The 17,591-nt window shown below is 50.3% G+C and overlaps 1 protein-coding gene across 18 annotated transcripts in view; it reads left to right on the top strand.

Moving 5' to 3' along the window:
* The window catches only part of SNX19 (sorting nexin 19), a 132,023-nt gene that overhangs the window by 21,786 nt on the left and 92,646 nt on the right, over positions 1-17,591 (top strand). For 13 of the 18 annotated variants that reach the window (XR_012045888.1, XR_012045892.1, XR_012045884.1 and 10 more), the window contains 3 exons: positions 284-468; positions 1,314-1,401; positions 6,467-6,639. Coding sequence is in view for 1 of the 18 variants with exons in the window: in XM_072884454.1 (XP_072740555.1) it covers positions 284-468; positions 1,314-1,401; positions 2,071-2,206 (409 nt within the window). In the remaining 17 variants the exon portion in view is untranslated. Of the gene's footprint in view, positions 1-283; positions 469-1,313; positions 1,402-2,070; positions 6,116-6,466; positions 6,640-7,532; positions 7,776-9,457; positions 9,874-17,591 lie in introns of those variants that run through there. The other 5 variants (XR_012045898.1, XR_012045897.1, XR_012045885.1 and 2 more) reach the window with 4 other exon arrangements.

Genomic DNA, 17,591 nt, shown 5'->3' with positions numbered 1-17,591 from the left:
GGGCGATAGAGTTTTTCATGCCTTTTGCTTTTCCCCTGTGACTTTACATGTGTGTTTCTGCCTATCAGATAGGAAACATATACCTGTTTCTGGTGCATGGGGAAACTCAGCTAATTAATACTTGTGAAAATGTTTAAGGTATAGACTTGGAAACTGTATGTTAACTTACCCAGCAAGCTGATCTTCCCCTCCAGGGCCTCTGATCGGCAGAAAGCTCCTGAGTTGGTACCAAGCCTGACTTTTCCTGACCTTTCTCTCTCTCTCTCTCTCCCTGTGCCCACAGGTGGCTGGAAGTCCAGGTGGTTAACCTGACCTGCACCCAGCGTTGGGTCCAGTACCTCCAGTTGCTGCAGGAATCCATCTGGCCTGGAGGAGTTTTACCAGCAGTGCCTAAACCAGCCAGGACAGAGGAACAGAAGAAAGCAGCAGCAGAGCAGGCCCTGCAGAGCCTGATGGGGATCTTGCCTAGTAAGTGTGCCCCAGAGATGTGTCAGCTGCCCTTGAGAAAGGAGCAGTGGAGGAGGCTGGGGAACCTTCCAGCACATTGGCATCTCTGGAAATGCGGTTAAACACAGAAGCGGAGCCTGCTTGTGCCAAGGCACTGGGAAACGTTCATGACCTTTGAGGTTTGAATGCTTTTCTGCAAGCAAAAACCACAGTTTCCCAGTTCTAGATAGTTTGCATAAGCACTGGGGAAGCAGCACAGCTCAGAGAGAAAGGACACATGTCTTGGCCATTCCCAGGTGCAGACTGGCCACATACTCTGTGCTTAGTGCTGGTGGTGTGGTTCCTGCTGAGCCACCTCGAACGAGGCAGGGCTCAGGAAAGCCAGTGCCACGCTGCGCTCCCACCTGCTGCCAAAGGGTACCATCGCTGTGAAGAGTTATAAGGCAAAGCCTTTGGCTTCTCGCTCTAAAGAGTGGCTTTTCCACTAGACTGAAATCATGAGCCCAGCTGCACTGGATTTCCCTCTCTTGAAGTTTGACATGGGGACCTTTGACATTAAAGCAGCTGCTGCCTAATCCATGTGAGCGCAGTCTGAACTTTTAACTCCTTGCTGCAGAGTAAGGGGCCCTTACTATCCTTTGGGGATGAAAAAGCACTGCCAGGATATGCCCTTCCAGGCTGGAACGCTGTCCTGGCATTCGGGCCTGTCCCTGGCTGTTTTCTTTTGTGGTAATGTTGGGCATGGGATGCCTCAGGCTCAGAGCACCATCAGAAACTTTGATTTAGTACCCACCAACAGAAGACTGACCCTGTTTTACTACTGTGGTAATGTGCAGTTCCTAAAGCTTTGTCTCTGACGTTGACAGATGTGATCCAAGAAATCCTTGGAACCAGTAAATGTCGGACGAGCTGGAACCTGGTACTGGAGTCCCTGGGCCAGCCTGTGATAAACAGGTACGTGGATTATAGTCTCTTTACTCTGATAGCCTTTGCGATGGGGCCTGTAAGCTACAGCCAGGGCTTCGCCGTGAGATTCACGCTGCCAGCTTCTTGGCACAGAACATATCTGGCTGATTTTCCTAGACTTATACTATCAAAGGGCATCTGGCGTGCTTATTATGAAGGTGCATGTCTAGGACCTTGGTCTGGCTGGAGACTATTGAGCCAGTCTTCTTAATTATGTTGTTGGGCCTGCTTAGTTTGTGGATGTCAAGGGACTGTCGAGGAAATAAGACCAAATCCTGGTTTACTTTGGTGTTTTTAGAAGAGCTTAGGGAGCTGCAGATATGTGTAGATAGTGTTTTTCTGTATACCCATCGCAGTGCATTTGGAAAGCAATGTTTTTGTGATTAACGGCAGAGAAATGCATGTGCCACCTCACTCCAGGAGATGCTTTTGTGTTTTCTGTGCTGCTCAGCAGCTTCAAACACCCACTGGTTTGGGGGGTGGAAAAAAAACCTGAACCATCCCTTAAAACATTTCCTCTAGGGTACGAGATCTTTTGTCTTTGCCCTGATGGCAGTCAGAATCCTTCTTCTTTGTGTGAGCTTCTGAGGTCTGGAGCTGATCTCCCAGCTCCGCTGTGCCCCGACCAGCCTAAGCTTTGTCTTCTCTCCATTTCAGGCACCTGGTTTTCTGCCTCTTGGATATTCTGCTGGAGTTCTTGGTTCTGAAGGGCTCCAGCGATGAGCTCAAGACTGCAGCTGTCGTGCCGTCTGCCTCTAGTGGCCTGGACAAAGCAGGCATTTCAGCACATTAACCAGGGCTGGTGTAGCCAGCAGCGGAGGAGAAAAGCAGCCACAGGCATGGGATGATTTGATTTTCAGTGTTTACTGAACATGTCTGGGAGCTTCTTGTAAAGAATTTTTCCAGCCAGTGCTAAATGAGGCTGCTTCCAGGCTTCTCTGTTTTGGCTGGGTGATCGATTAAACCCAGTGTCAGGGGCTGAAGATGTTTTTCTGCCGTGTAGCATCTGTTCCATTGCTGACCTGATGGAGAGACCGGAGTGAAGATGCCTGACCTCTGCTGAGCTGGACAGTCTGAGAAGGATACGCAGGCTGCCCACAAGCCCTGTTGTCTTGCCCCACGTTTCTGAACATCTCTAACATCCAAAGGCAGCCAGCACACAAGATTTGCTTTTGTGGCCTCAGGCTCCACCTGACACTGACATGCAGAGACTTGATGTGGCGGTATCTTGTTGATAGATGTTTCTCCAGGACATGTGAAGGGAGGACCAAATGCTGTCCCTGCTCTCTAAGCAGCCTGCCCTGTGCCTACGCCGCACCATCCATTTTACCAGAAGGAAGACGGGGAGACAATGGAGTGTGGAGATGTGGTGATAGCCCTGAAGTCAGGGTCAGGGACCCATCCCCACTGCCCAAATAACTGGGAGGTTGAAAGCAGCGCAGGAATCAAAGCTGCTGTCCTGCCTTAGGGACAAAGATAAGCTGCCTCCCGCTGCCACTGCTCTGACATGGTCTTATTCTGGCATCTTTTGCTGCCTGAACAGTAGGATGCAAGTAGGGTAGACTGTGGTCCTGGAAAAGAGAACTATCCCCAGGTTAAAGAGGAATGGTAGCTTAGCTGGACATTAGGATTACATTGTAATTTGCCTGCTGAGTCACGTTTTGGTCCCAGAGGCTGTCGCCTGGAAGGCACAGGAGAAAAGGAGCTGACCCACGTGTGACACGCAGCGAGTAAATCGGCTCCCACACAAAAGCGCTTGTCACAGTAAGCTCTGGAAGAGGAGTGAGCACCTCTGAGCCCAGGAGGCATACCGGACGCATGTCATGGACAGCCAGCGGGTTAGACCGCAGCGATGGGCTTGAGAACACCACCTTAGCTCTCTTGTTGATTGCTTTGTCACTGTGCTTTGGTTTACTATGCCTGCTATTGCAACAGCTGTGTGCAGAGGGCTCTAGAAAGCTTGTCGGGTCACGATGTCCAGTGCCGCCCAGCACAGAATGGCATGTCGATATGGCAGCTGCTTTTCCGGGTCATCCAAGACTTGAGTGGTTTTGCAAGCTTACGTTGCCCAGCTGTCAGGTTTGTGACAGGGCAGATGGACAGGGAGAATATGGAGACGGAGAATATGCACCAGCAGACCGGTTTGGTGACCTGTTTTGGTGTATTTCCTGGGAGAAATATCAACTGACCAGCGCTGGACTTTGCTGATCAAGGGAATGCTGCTCCTGGCATTCTCTACAGATTGAAGTGCTTAGGAGAAGAGACCTCACAAGAGGGAAGCGTGCAGGATCACAGCTAGTTTCCATGTTACAGTGCCAAACGGTGCATTTCATACAGCCTGCTGTTTCTTGGAGCTGGATATTCTGTGGCATGGTTGGGGAGAAGGTCGTGTAACTCCAACGTGCGTACCACTGAAAGCATATTCTGCTCTTTCCAGAGGCAGCCGCTTAATAATGGACACACGGTGCTGTGTGCTGCTTCGTGTTTCTGGTGTGTGTGGGGGTGTGTGTGTTGTGTGAAAATACAGGGAAGGATTAGCTTCCTGCCAGTAAGTATATTTTTAGGGAGCTCCAAGGACATCCCAAGACTAGGCAGAATCCAATGTAATGAAGCAAAGCAGTTTTGCATCGCTTATCAGAGCCGTTTCTCAGCAGTGACACTTCTGAGATGGTAGACTTGCCACCTGCTTGGAAAAGAAGGGAGCATGTGTGCTAAGTAGCTTAAGAGTAGATTAGGCAAAGCATTGGAGAATGCTCCGTATGGGATAATCCCAAATGGCCAAGCAGCAGGTTGGGAAGCAGGACTCCCATGTATCCGCAAGCACAATATGTGCTTGGAGCAGCCGCTTCACCCTCTCCTTCACTGCCAGGCTCCCGTTTCCCTTCTTTTTCCTGCTGCTTTCATTTACTACATCAGCTGTCTTGAGGAGTGGGAGAAGGCAGTAGGAGAAGGAGCCCTCAGCCAGGGATGATGTGTCATAGCCCTGTTGTGCTCAGTGGCTTCCCAGATGCTCTTGATGTGCTTGCTTGCTATTGTTTCCTCACTGATTTTATGGGTTTGGAGCTCCAAGAATGCAATCAGTCATTGATTAGGGATATCATGAAGAGACTGTTTGCTGAAAAGGATCATTCAGAGATGGACTGCAAACTACTCATTGCCAGCTCCACATGAGAGCAAAGGTCTAGCACAGTCGTTAAAGACACTGGATGTGGCGTTGGAAGGACGAGCTTACGCTTCTCCTTCGCCGAGAAGCCCTAGCATCCCTGCCTTTAACCCTGACCTCTGACATTGAGTGAATGACTCAATATTCATTTTGCCTGACGGCAATGATTTGCCATTTCGGCTGGTGGGCTCCGAAGAGCGTAGCCCGAGAGCCGGTGCTTCGCTGGGGTGGTGTGACAATGAATTGCGGTTGTACCAGACAACTGCTTGGTCTGTGCATCCTCTGCAGCTTTCACGCAGGGGCCTCGAAGCTTGCACTTCGCAGACTTGCTCGCGTGGTGAAGTAGCAATATCTCCTCTGTGTTTACATGGGAGGAGCTGCGGCAGAGAGGTGAAGTGGGTTTACTTGTATGTGCTCTTAAGTCAGCAGCAGAGTCGGGAACAAACCCCAGGAGTCTGGATTGCGAGATCTTTGTTTCAATCTCCAGAACCCCCTTTCTTTTCTTAGAGCGAGGAAAACAGAAACCAGAGTTGCTGGAGCCCTTTCTTGTGCTCTCACTGTCTAGGCTTCAAACTCCCATTCTCTCCTTCATAGATCTTAGTCTTCTCACAGCTGAGGTGAAGCTACCCAGGAACAGCGTAGGAACAAGTAGTCCCTCTCTGTATCTTGTTGTTAAGGAATACAAAATCCAATAAAAAGTTCCGCTTTTTTCTAATGCCAGTTCTTTGCCTCACTGTAATTTTGGGATTAAATTGAGCACGATGGTGGCAAAGGCAAAATTCTGTATTCAGGTGGGCTGAAAGTTTATTTCCATTGGACTAAGACTAGAAATACTACTTTAGTAAAACAAGCAAGGCCAACAAAAAACCACTAACTCGCTCTGTGTGTGGAATACTCCCAGCAAGCTCCCTTTTTCTGCAGGAATGTGTACAGAAGGCTTCAGCCACCTCTTACTAAAGGGAAAGTGGTGAGAGCAGCCAGATTTGATCTCGAGAAAAAGTTGCAGGCTTCTGTCATCATATTAGGTACAGAGCAGCACGTGGTTCAGGTAGGTGCTCAGCTCTCTAGGTCCTACTGGCCATATGCGATCTGCTTTCAGGCCACCGCTTGCTGACTATGTGGCTTTGAGGAAAGCACTTCATTTCCCCCTGCCTCAGTTTCCCCCAGCAGTGGCTAGTTAGATGGCAAGCTCACTGGAAGCAGGGGCTGCTTGTGTGTGTGTACAACATGGAGCACAGTGGTACAGAGCTTCAAAGCGGCACCGTAAGCTAAATAGTAGTTTTTGTGTTGAGCCAGAGCTTCTTTTTAGATTACATTTTCAGGAAAAATGAGTGCTGCCACTGTGTACTGACTCCCTGTCATATTTCCTGTGTTCAGACCCCTGTCGCAGCTATCTGTGGGTGCAGCCGTTCAAGTCTGTGTACAAGAGTGCTGTCTTGAAAACCTATTTTGTTGTTAAATGGGGAGCAAACCGGTGCTCCCAAGTACTTGTGACTTATGTTCTGACTCTATGTACAATAATACTCCGTTTCAAACTTGTTTCTGCATTTGGGTTTAATGTTCGCCTTTGCCAAGAAACTGCCTGTAAGACAGCCCTTGGGAAGGGAAGAGCAAGTAGGGGAGAGGCAAGAAAGCCCAGGTGGGAGTGGGAAAGGGGGAGCAGGCATCTCCCCGAGTGTCCCGAAATGCCTGGCTGGGGCAGCAGTGCTGCTGGCGATGGGTCTGGGACAGTGGTTTGCCCTCCTGGCACACAGTGGCATTAGCGGGACTGCTCAAACATGGGAAAGACCGAAGTCCTTAGCAGCTTGGTCAGAAATGGGAACAGTTTTCCCATCTCCGGTGGCATCAGCATTGCTTCTTTCTCCCTGACAAGCGAACTTCTTGATTTAGGCTTTCCAGGGAGCGTGAAACCAGAGAAGCAATGTGGAGATCTTTGGCCTTTCTCCTGGAAGAAAGTGAAAGGCACCCAGAGAAGCAGGAGTTGTGCAGACCCATCTCCGCATCCCTTGGGCACTGCTGCTTAGGAAGTTCACTTTGATATCAGTCCTGGAGGAGGAAAGCTGGTAAGCTATAAGGAAATAGAGAATGTCTGAAAAGGAGAAATGCCACATGAAACTGGAAATATTACATCGAAGAAAAAAAAACAGAGGGAGGAAGAAAAACCTGATACAATGAATGCTTGAGTCATGTATTATTCTGGATTAGCTCTGCCACGGAAAGATCCCATACACCCTATGAAATCCATTACCTACAAGCCAGTGAACATTTGTACAGCACATGATGTGGGGATCATAGCTGAAGCCAAGTTCCCCGGTATAATATCCACCCCAGGGTAGATTGGTCCATTTCCAGTGTCAACAGCCAGAGGATTAAGCATTTATCTCTGCAGAACAGTGGATAATTAATACCAGATCGAACTAGGGGCTACGCTCGAGAGAGCTTGCTTGTGACTATATTTGTGACGGAGCGTGGCTTTATTGCCTGCGGGTGAGTTACGGGGAGTGGGATGACGTTTTCTCTGTACTGCAAGGTGCAGGCATTGCCTCGGTGATTTGTGCCTTGTAGCAGAGCATCGGTAGCTACAGGGCTGGGATGGCATCGGGCTTCCCAAATGAAGCTGAGGGTGAGCTTTCCCATCGTGGCCGTGAGCAGTAGGCTTTAGGAGTGAAAACCTATCAGGAGACCTTTCCTTCCAGCAGCACGCTGGAAGAAGAGAATCGGGATGCTGTGATTTGCCATCTTCTGGATTTAAATGTAAAATCCAGGTTTTGGCACTTCTGGCTTTCTTGAAAAAAATTAATACCGTTATCCTGGCCACAGTCCAGTTCAGGTAATTATATTCTTCCTACCTTAATGCCACTCCAGCCCCCTGTCTCCACTGGATATGCTATGCTCTAATTCCTGTCTGGAACTTGCTTATTATGTTACAAAGTCTTTTTATTTTTTTCCCTCTGAGTCCAACTTGTGCACAGAGCACTATCCAGCCCCCAGCACTTTGCTGAGCTGCTAAAATAGTCAAGAGAACCTGCCTTAGACATTTGACTGTGCCTGGTGTTGTCCTGGAGCATCTCTCCTGACTTGTAGGCCTGCTGAGCTGGGAAGGTGGATAACGTAAAAGATCGGAGCAAATATTGCAGTCCTGTTTAACACAGTGGACTGCTGGAAACCAGCTTCTCTCTTCTCGGAGTGCCTTAGGCTGGTGAGTGTGTTAATGGGAGGAAACTCAGGACTCCTGGGTGGCTGGCTTACCTTCCCGCGTTGCCATTTCTTCAAAGATTTTTGAAGACTCAAGTAAATATGTCCAAACCTCCCTGCTGATCTAGTGGAGCAGTCCTGCCTTGATTTGAGGTTAGCATCCAGCCCTAAGAAACCCTGTTTCCTGCGGTACGTGAGCAATGCTAAAAGCTGGCTTTGAATACTTGGTTTCCCTTTTGGAGCTCAGCTTGCTTGTCCGTGTTGGTGGCTCGCTGGCCCTTACATGTCCTGCCGTGGATGCACTGGCTTGTTTTTTCCCCTTGGAAAAGTATTTAAAGTCGCCTTCTTTCCTTACCCTTTCAATTACGCTCTCTTCGTCTCCTGGCCTCGCTGAGCGGCTGAAAAGGTTGCTCAAGCAGTACTTGAGGAGAGCTTCCCACAATGCGGCGTACTTCCTTCCTGTTCCCAGGCCCCTTCGCTCTTCCACGGCCCTCGAGGACAAGGGGGGTTTGAGGGAGGTGCTGGAGGAGGGACAGCAGGGGTGAGCATCAAAGACCCTTAAACCACTGTTTAAAAAATATAATGCCCACCGCTTCTCTCGAGTGTCGCATCTGGCAGAGCCTCATTAACCTTCTGTTTCCCCCTCCTACTCCTTTGCCCCTGAAAATCAACAAAGCCAAACATAACAAGTTGCCTTGATTGAAGAAGGCTGAAGTGTGTGTGCTTAGTGTGAAAAAGCAAAAGCAAAGCCATTGGCTAAAGCCCCTTTTCCATGCAGGCCACTTCACATTTATTACGCTAGAAGATGGAGCTCTTTAAATCCCGATGCTCTTTATAGTTGAGCTCTTTAACTTTCTCCCTTCCTCCCCTTGCAGCCTTCATTCTCCCGTTGTTCCGCTCCTTCCGCTCCGCTCCTTTCTTTTTTGTCCTGTGAGAACGAGTCTTTTAATCCCCTTGTACTGCAGATTAAAGCTATTATAGCCTCCCCAACCTGACATTTTCTCAGAGAGGCTCACAGCCAGATCTTTATGAGGGCTCTCTGTCTGTCTGCTGCTGCCTTTCTTCTCGGCACACTAAACCTCCGTTCCTGACCTTTCCCTGAAGAGGGAAGGGCTGTAGCGTGCAATCCCATGTAGGCAGAGGCTGGTCTCAGCGGGGCTCGGGGTGCAGGAAATTAAGACCCATGGAAATTAACAAGTAAATAAGGAGAGAAAGAAAAGACGATGGGAATTAAGAGACAGAACCAAAGCAAAATGCAGCGTGTTTGGAAACCAAATGCAGGGCTTGGGTCTCAGTTTTGCAAATGGTCCTGTCTTTATGAGGAGCCAAACCATAAAGCTGGGAGTCCTTTTTAGTAGCAGAGGGGGGTTACCTGAAACCTAAGCTACAGTCCAAGTCCCCACTTCGCATTTGGCCCAAGAATAATGGCTCCAGGCACCTAGAAGTACGCAGGTAGACGTCGAGTTTGTGAGCTTTCAGGGACAGGAGTGACTTCTAGTACTACAGGGCTCTGTCCACGACAGCAGATTTCTTAGTATTTGTCATCAAAGGATTGTACCTCACCTCTGAGACTGCAGAGTGGATCGATGTGCTGGTCCTTGTCTTGTACACATCATAAAAACACAAAGGATCAGGGTAGCTTGTCTAAAAGTGCATGCGCTAATGGCAGAAACATCTCTCCTACAGAGTTTTCTGGCTCTCGTCATCAGTCCTGCCACCGCGAGGTGTCCTACAAATGTCCCAGAGTTTTTGGCGAAGCACCAAGGAAGGTGGAAGACTGGCCCCGAGATACATTCCCTGGAGAAATGGTGCAAAATTACCCCAGACAGGCCCCCTCTCGGGTTTGCGTACAATATACAAGGATGCATTAGCGAATAGGAGAGGTGTCTGTTGCTAACACGCTCTTTGAGCCGGGAGGAGGCAGCTTGGTTTTCTCTTCTCTCGGACCTCCTGCATGAACTTGGCCATCATTTCACCCGTCTGTAAAATACGGTTGATAACGTGGCCTAGAGCTGTGCAGACGTCCTAACGCCGCAAAGCTCTGGGTGCTGTGCTAACCCGTTCAGCTTGAACTGAAGAAAACCACACAATACCTATGACAAGTGAGTACAAAAGGTTAAGTTTCGCTCCTGTAAGGCTTTACTTGCATCCGTTTATACATGGGTTATGTTTTACCTCCCTTGTGAAAGGACGAACAGAGAATTTGCTTCTCTTTATAAGCACCTTGAGAGCACAGGCTTCACAAGTCATGCGTGGGGTTAGAAGGTGTTTGAAGGGTTGATTCAACGCCTCCAGGTTTTGCTAAAATAGGTGGTGACCACATATAAGAAGATTTCCCATGCTTCCCGGCTGCAGCAACGCTGTGTTGACGAGCCAACTCATGGCATTTGTGCTCTCCCATCGCGCGCCTGAGCCAACACAGAGGCTTCGGGGGGCAGCAGCAAAATTGCTTTCAAAGCAAATAATAAAAGAAGTGCAACTGTCCCCTTTTGGGAACTCGTTTCGGGGCAAAAGTTCCCCTGGCAGCCCAGCTTGCCGATAATGAAATCGAAACAGGAGCTCACCCCCGGAGGGGCCGTACGTGTGAAACTCTGCCATGTCAAATCCGTATGAATCCTCCACAAGGAGAACCCGAGCCCTGTAATTACTGGTTTTCCAGCAAGCAGCCTTTTCTTTCTCTTGGTGTGGCCCCCTTTCTCCCCCCCCCCCCCCCCCATGCGCGCATGATAAGAGGATATTTGTAATGAAAATCACTGGGCAGAAGCGGAGAACAAAAGCGGGGGCACAGCGCGCTCTCCGGTGGGGATATTAGAGGCGCTGGGCTCCCACCTCCGTCCGGTCTGCTCTCCGCTGGGAGAGCGCGGTGGGCACGGCGGGCTGGGGAGGCTCTTATTAACCTTAATCTGCAGAAAGGGGCTGAAGCCACGCCGTAGCCCGGTTTCATAGCTACAGCGGCTCGCTCCCAAGCGTGCAGCCTTATGAAGGGGCAGTCTCCCCAGCAACTCTAATGCGTTTTTGCACCGTACCGTCTAATCTGAGGTAGAAATGTCACCGCCGTCAGACCCCAGGCTGGCAGCTCCCAGCCACGGCCGTGCTGGTAAGCACATATCCAGCTTCAACCTTCTGGTTGCTGGGGTGAAAGGGCCTCTTTATCTCCACGGGGAGAGGCAGATGAATCCTGGGCTCAAACAAGGGACCTGCTTTTTTTTTTTTTCCCCCCACCAGACGCTCCCCCTCCGGTTCAAGGGCTCTTTATTATGTCTTTTAATTCTCAGCTGCAAGTGGGAGGGAGCAATAAGGCTGGAGAAAGGGGGGGGGGGAAGGGGGGGAAGCCCCTCGCAGTGGGGAAAGGCCCCAGCCACCAGTGTGTGAAAAGGGAAGGCAGCGTGGGGATTAGAAATGTCAGCTTCATGGGAAGTACTTGATATTTAATAGCTTCACTTGATTGCTGCAAGGCGGTGACGTGCACAGCACCGTAAGGGCAGCTGTGAGCTGGGTCCCCTGGAGAATCAATGCCATTTCTGGGTGCCTCGGGAGCTATCGCAATATAGGATGGTGAGAAAGAGCCACGTGAGCCGAGCTTGTATTACTTCAGCTCAGGTTGTCATGTCGGTGGCTCATCCTTTCTGTGCCTGGCTGGCACAGGGTGCAGGACGTCCTGCTCGCGGCACAGCTAACCGAGCTGAGCTTTCTTCCCGCTGACAGCTAGTGCCTTCCATCTGATGGCCGACAGCGCTTGTGACTTGTTTATTGCAAAAATAAACAAGTTGGATGGTCTGTCTGCAACATATTCTCTAGTTTGCTCGTCTTTGCAGCCGCTGGGGGAACTGAGGCCTTTTAAAGCATTAGCACTCCGTAATCTTCTCTTCTCGACGGATGCTCTGATGCTATCTGCTGCCCGTACAGTCGGGGCCACTGGAGGAATTCGTTTGTGCGACAGGAGCGTGCTCCTGCGCCGGTAGGGATCTCGTCAACATTTTTGTGTGATGAGGCCAATAAAAATTCTTGGATTCCTCCCTCATCTCCAGCATGCACGTGCTGCAAACACTGGCACGCAAACAGCATGCTTTGTTTCTCACCCAGATTACCTGCCATGCTCCTCTGGATGTGGCCTTGGGAGAGGAAGTTGCTCCTCTAGAAAAAGGGCTGTTGGAACAAGTCAATAACTCTGAGAGGATGGGGATTGCTTCTCGTTGCTCCTTTTGTGACAAAGGGATGAAGACGAAGCGACCGGAGCTTTCCCAGCGTGACTGACTGGTAAAGAGCCTTTCCAGCACTGTACTTCATCGCTATCTCAAAAGGCAATGTGCTTTTATTGAACCAAGTCTGCCCTGGGCTCTGTACACTCCATCAAGCTGTATTAAGCTTTTGCTTTTGTCCATGCAAGCGAATTCTAATAAACTAGCTTATGGCTGTCGTTTTCAACACACTTCAGCACAAACACATCCTTGCACGTTTCGAGAGCTTTATCCCAGCTTTATCCCAGCTTTATTCATGTGCATCTCCAAAGCAGCCCCTGTGGACTGTCTGAAAATGCCCCTATCCCTCGAGGCAGGCACTCAGAATGGCATTTGGCAACATTCCTGCCACCACCTGCATGGAAAAGCAGGATGCAGGGCCTGTCCATCCCTCCTGTCTTAAGGAAAACAACGTCCAAGGTATAAATAGGCACGATGTGCTGCGATTCTTTTTAAGGGCTGTTCTTGACCCAATACGTTCCGCCAACAAAAATAACCTCTTCCACCCCCTTCGGCAAGGTTCACCTGAAGCCCAAAAGCTGCATTAGAACAGCGTGTATTAAAGTGCATCCCACACCAAGGGCTTGAAAATAAACACCAGCGATGTCTCTTTTTGATCACATTCCTTTCCACGACAGGCTGACGATTTCCAAGCCAAGAATGTCACTAACCTCTCATATTTCTCCTGGTCATTTCTGTCCTGAAATTGGAACGCAACCACAGGCAAAAGGGGGTTGAACGCCCTCGTGTCAGGGATCCAGATTTAAGAGACATTATCTCATCGATAGTGAACAACAAGGCTGGCACGCCGTCAGGCGCGATATTCCCTGGAAAGTTCAGCGTGCGTGGCGAGGGACACGGGAAGGCAGGCTTAACTTGCAATGCTAAGCTCGCGCTAGTCAAGCGTGGTAAGATCCTGGCTGGCAGCCTCGGCGAAGGATCTCCGTCGAGTTGGAGAGCAGCGTAGGCAAGGGCCCCATGCTTGTGGGAGGCGGAGGACGCAGAAGGGCTGAGGGTGGTTGCGCAGCGCAATGGTTAGGAATGAAAAAGTGGGGTTGCATGGAGGGAAGGAGGGGAACGGGGCTGAAAACTGCACGTCTTTATTGTGGCTTGAGTGGAAAATTATGCGGGTGAGAGAGGGGAATGCAGATCAGGCACCCTGAAACATCCAGATATAAGATTAGCATGAAGGAACAGGACTACTGTCACTGCCTTTCCTGGGTGGCAAAGCTGGAGCTAAAGCTACATCTAAAGCTACAAATACCCTTTAAAAAGCTTCTTATGCTTGGCCTGTAGATTGTATTGTCCTTAAGAAAAAGTTCATCTTTTCTGCTTGGCAGCAGCTGTATTTAGCCTGGAGTGTAGCACAAGCCCTGGCAGATAAGACAGCACTAAGAGGTTTTGCAATCTGTCAGCCCTCTGGATCACTCTGGGGGAAAACTTCAGAAGGACCTGATTTCATCACGATGTGAAATTAGAAAGTGGTTGCAGCAGAGGAAGAAATCACTTGGGAAAGAATAGGGACAACTTCATCTGATCAAATCCCCCCCAGCTCTGCACCGACTAGGTTAGAAGTGCCAGCTTTGAAACTGCCGGTGTTGAAAGCTTTGCAGCCACTGTCGATGTTGTGACAGTGTGTTTGCAGTGAGCCATCCTCCTGAAACAACCTTGAACGGCCAAAGAAGTTGGCAGTTTAAGTTATACCGCCTGTAAGGTTAGCACTTACGGGCCCCAGCGCTGCAGCAGCAGGTCACAGATGGGGACACCTCCCTGGGCTTTGAACATCTCTTGAAGGACCGCAGCCCTTCAGATGGTTTTTTTGGTGAACCTGTTAGCTCCTGAAATAACGCACCGTGTTCTGCAGCAGCACAGGTCACAGATGGAGGCACCTCCCTGGGCTTTGAACATCTCTTGAAGGACCGCAGCCCTTCAGATGGTTTTTTTGGTGAAACCTGTTAGCTCCTGAAATAACGCACCGTGTTCTGCAGCAGCAGGTCTGAGCTATCAAATCCACAACTTGCCGGCCCAGAGGATAAACCTTTGTCTGCACGATGTCCTCGCGTGGACCCCAGCTGCTGTGGATGGAGTTGGGGGCAGACAAGGCACGAACGTGCCGTGCCCAGAAGTGGTTTCTCTGAAAGGCTTTGGTTTGGGAAGCAGGGAAGCTGCAAGGTCTGCTTTGTGCTCACACCCACTTTCAACCCTGCACGTCGTGGGGATGTGCAGACAAACATCTGCTCCTGGCTGGTGTGACCTGCTCGCTGCAGGAGCCACGAGAGGGAGCTTCGGGGCTGTTCCTTAAATTTTTTTCCCCAGGCCAGGCTGAGGCACAAGATGGTGCTGTTGTCTCAGCCATCCCAGAGCCTGCGAGGGACACGGGAAAGCCACCGTGGGCAGGGGGACGCTGGTGAATCCCACCACGCTGCCCCGCAGGATAGAGCTCTGTGCAGGACAGGGCCCAGCTCCCGGGTGGGAACTCCTCCCAAGCTTGAGCCCATTTCCAGCCCTCCTTCATGGTGAACCCAAGGCTCTGCCTGTTTTTTCTCAGGAAAAGCCAGCGGACAAGTGATCTAGAAGAGACACGTGCCGGCGAGCGTGGCTTCACATCCAGATCTGCCCTTCCCCATGGCCCGAGATAAGTTCCTGCCCACAGGGCTGAAGGGTCTGTGTCCCTGAGGGTTACAGCATTTATAAGAGGTAAAATAGGTCTCATGGCTGTGCTCTGCAGAACCGTGAACCTCACGGTGAGAGCTCCTAGGGATGGGGAGAAGAAAATACAGAGAGAGGTGTTGGCGTCCACATCCCGGGGGGACGCCGGCTCTGCCAGGTGATGGAGATGTTGGACGTGGAGTGCCCTTGCTCACGCTTCTCAGGCAGAAAGCTCCAGCCTGGGCTTGAAGAAGATTTTCCCATGAAAGATTCCCTGAAACTGGTACGTTCCCACAAAGGGCTTTGATTTCAGTGTATCGGCATTTTCCGATGAGAAACCATCTCATCGGAAAATTCCCAACCAGCAAAGAGAAACTCCCCAGTGTATCAGGGGAGGGATACTGTCGCACGCGGCGGGAATTTAATACCAGTGGAGCCTTGTGTCTGGAGGCTCTGGGTAAAGAAAGACGAAATGCAGCCAGCACCACGCACGGCGAGAAGGGAAACCGTGAAGTCCTGCAACTGAGCAGCTTTGCTCTCTGCAGCCTGCTGCCCATTTTCCCAAGACTTTTAGTATTTCTCTTTCATCAGGCTGTCGCTGCTTTCTGTGCAGGCAGAGGGTGCAGCGTGCAAGTGTTACGGACCGGAGGCAGCACAGGCAGGACCTGTTAGGGACACGGAGGCAATGCTGAAGCTCCAGTGGTTCACCCTGCCTTTGGTAGGGGTCTTAAGCTAAAGGGGGACCACGCAGTTTGAGATAATGGGAGGAACTGAGATGAACAAGTTACCCGCTCTCAAACAGACCTGATTGTTGGGTTATGGTGGTCACATATCCCCAGCCGGTCCCTAGTCTGGTGGCTTAACCAGGCTGGAGGAAGTATTTGTGTGCGCTACAGAGACAGCTCTTCTGGTTTAAGTTCGGGATTCCCCTAGAGCAGTAACAGGGCAGGCTCTTGCCCCCACGAGGGCTCTTTCTGATGGACCACGGGACATTGCTGCGAGAGTGGACTCTGACCCACCCTTGGCAGGTGCCTGCCTGGGTGCTTCGTGCTTGGAAGAAGATGATCTGGGTTTCTGGCGGCGTGGTGCTCTGGCAGTCCGTGAGGAGCTGCTGAGGGGCGGGCAGGCAAGGCAGGGTTAGTGGAGGCAGGGAATATAGCAGGCTAGCTGCTTGCCCTGGAAAAGACGATGCCATCTTAGGGGTTCTCTTTCTTCATTAAAATACCAGAAGCCGGGTCCTGACCTGGCCCTCTGCTCTTAAAAGTAGCCCAAAATTTGGCTCTTATTGCTTCTCTTCTTTAATATGTCGTCACTGACTGCAAAGGAGGCATTAACCTCAGGCATCCGACACAAAGACGAGTACCCGCTCCATTGGAGGTGCCCTCCACTGCCCAGCTGATGCGTGCTGCTTTCAGGAAGATTTTCAGTCCTGCCATGCTGGTGGACCTCACACATTGTGTGTCCTTAGTGAGATAGAAGTGATCAAGCAAGAGACTTGAAACCACACTTAGGTTATTTAAGCCACCTCTCGTTGCCCAGGGACTCCTCTTCCTACGCCCAGCTAGATTCTTCTGCCATGCATCAACTTCAGAGGAGTTGCACAAGAGCGGAGGAGAACAGACTCCAGCCACAAATCTTCTCCAGGGCTTTCTCCAGCCTGGTATCAAATGACTCTCCTGGGAGGGCTTTCACCAGCCCTCGTGGGATAACGCACCACAGCCTGCTAGATCTCTGATGGAAAACGTGCCTCTCTTCTGTGGCAGGTACTTCATCTGGGCTTGAAGGCTTCCTTCCCTCTGCTTGTTTTTCTGGTGGTTGTCTCTTCGGCAGAGGTTAGCAAGTCCCTTTGTGAGGCCTGCACTTCTCAGCTGTTATGTCTGGAAGTTTGCTCTGTTTTTTTGGCTAGGGGGCCCAGGGTCTGGAAGCAGAAAGACTTTTATGGGAACCCAAGTCCCCTTTTGACACTACTTCCTTGTGCTTAAGTTTCAGGTTGAGTTACAGACGTGAACATTTTCTGGTTGGATATCTTTCATTGTCAAAGGGGATTAGGCCAGTGATTATTTACATGCCCCTCTATTACACAGAGTCTGTTTCTTTTCTTCCCCCCCCGCCCCCCCATATAATTCTCCATAATATGTAAACGTTAACTAAAGCAGTCCCATAGATGGGGGAGAGGGAGCAAATGAGGCTCCTGCTATGCAAAGTGAAATGGGTAGATCGAGATCTCTGCCCTGGGAGATGCCTGTAGGGCCAATGCTTTGGGGAGAGCATCCTCTTCCTTCCACACACGGACGCCGTTGCCCAAGCGGCCAGGTTCATCCTGGGGCATCACCTTTGTCCAGTGCGTTGGAGCTGGTTACAGCAGGAGGCTGAAAGCTCGGCGCGATGGGCCACTGGTTTGATCTAGGGCAGCTCCTCTGGAGCTTTGGCTCTTCCCCAAGAAATAGGGATTTTTTTTTTTTAGAACCCAACAGGCATGAGTTTTAAAAGGGATTTTTGATAGAAGTCCCATTTACTCCTTTATTTGGCTTGGGAGGCTGCAGTGGAACAGATTTCTTTACATATCCTTGAGTGTTATTTGATTAAGGTTATGACTGCTAATAAACACTCTGAATCTATTCTCCTTCCCCACCACTTGTAATTCAGGATAACTCTTGCCTGCATGGGACTACACCTTTTTATACCAGTGCAAGGGACCAGAGTGCTGATTCTGCTCCCCTTTCATCAGTTTACCGGTGTAGCGCTCACTTCTGATTTATTCCAGCTTTATAATGTAAGAGAAAATAGAAATGGGAGGAGTGCCAGGAGTGATTCTGGCACAATAACCAGTTTACTTCCTTTTCCTTCACTTTGCCATTTGCAATCACAAGTTCTTCTATAAAACAGCTATGAGAAGAGCAGACATTGCCCCGGAGTAAGAAAACTTGAAGCTG

The sequence above is a fragment of the Ciconia boyciana genome, chromosome 20 (genome assembly GCF_034638445.1).
Source record: "Ciconia boyciana chromosome 20, ASM3463844v1, whole genome shotgun sequence".
Taxonomy (NCBI): Eukaryota; Metazoa; Chordata; class Aves; order Ciconiiformes; family Ciconiidae; genus Ciconia; species Ciconia boyciana.
This window is presented reverse-complemented; position numbering and strand designations above follow the sequence as displayed.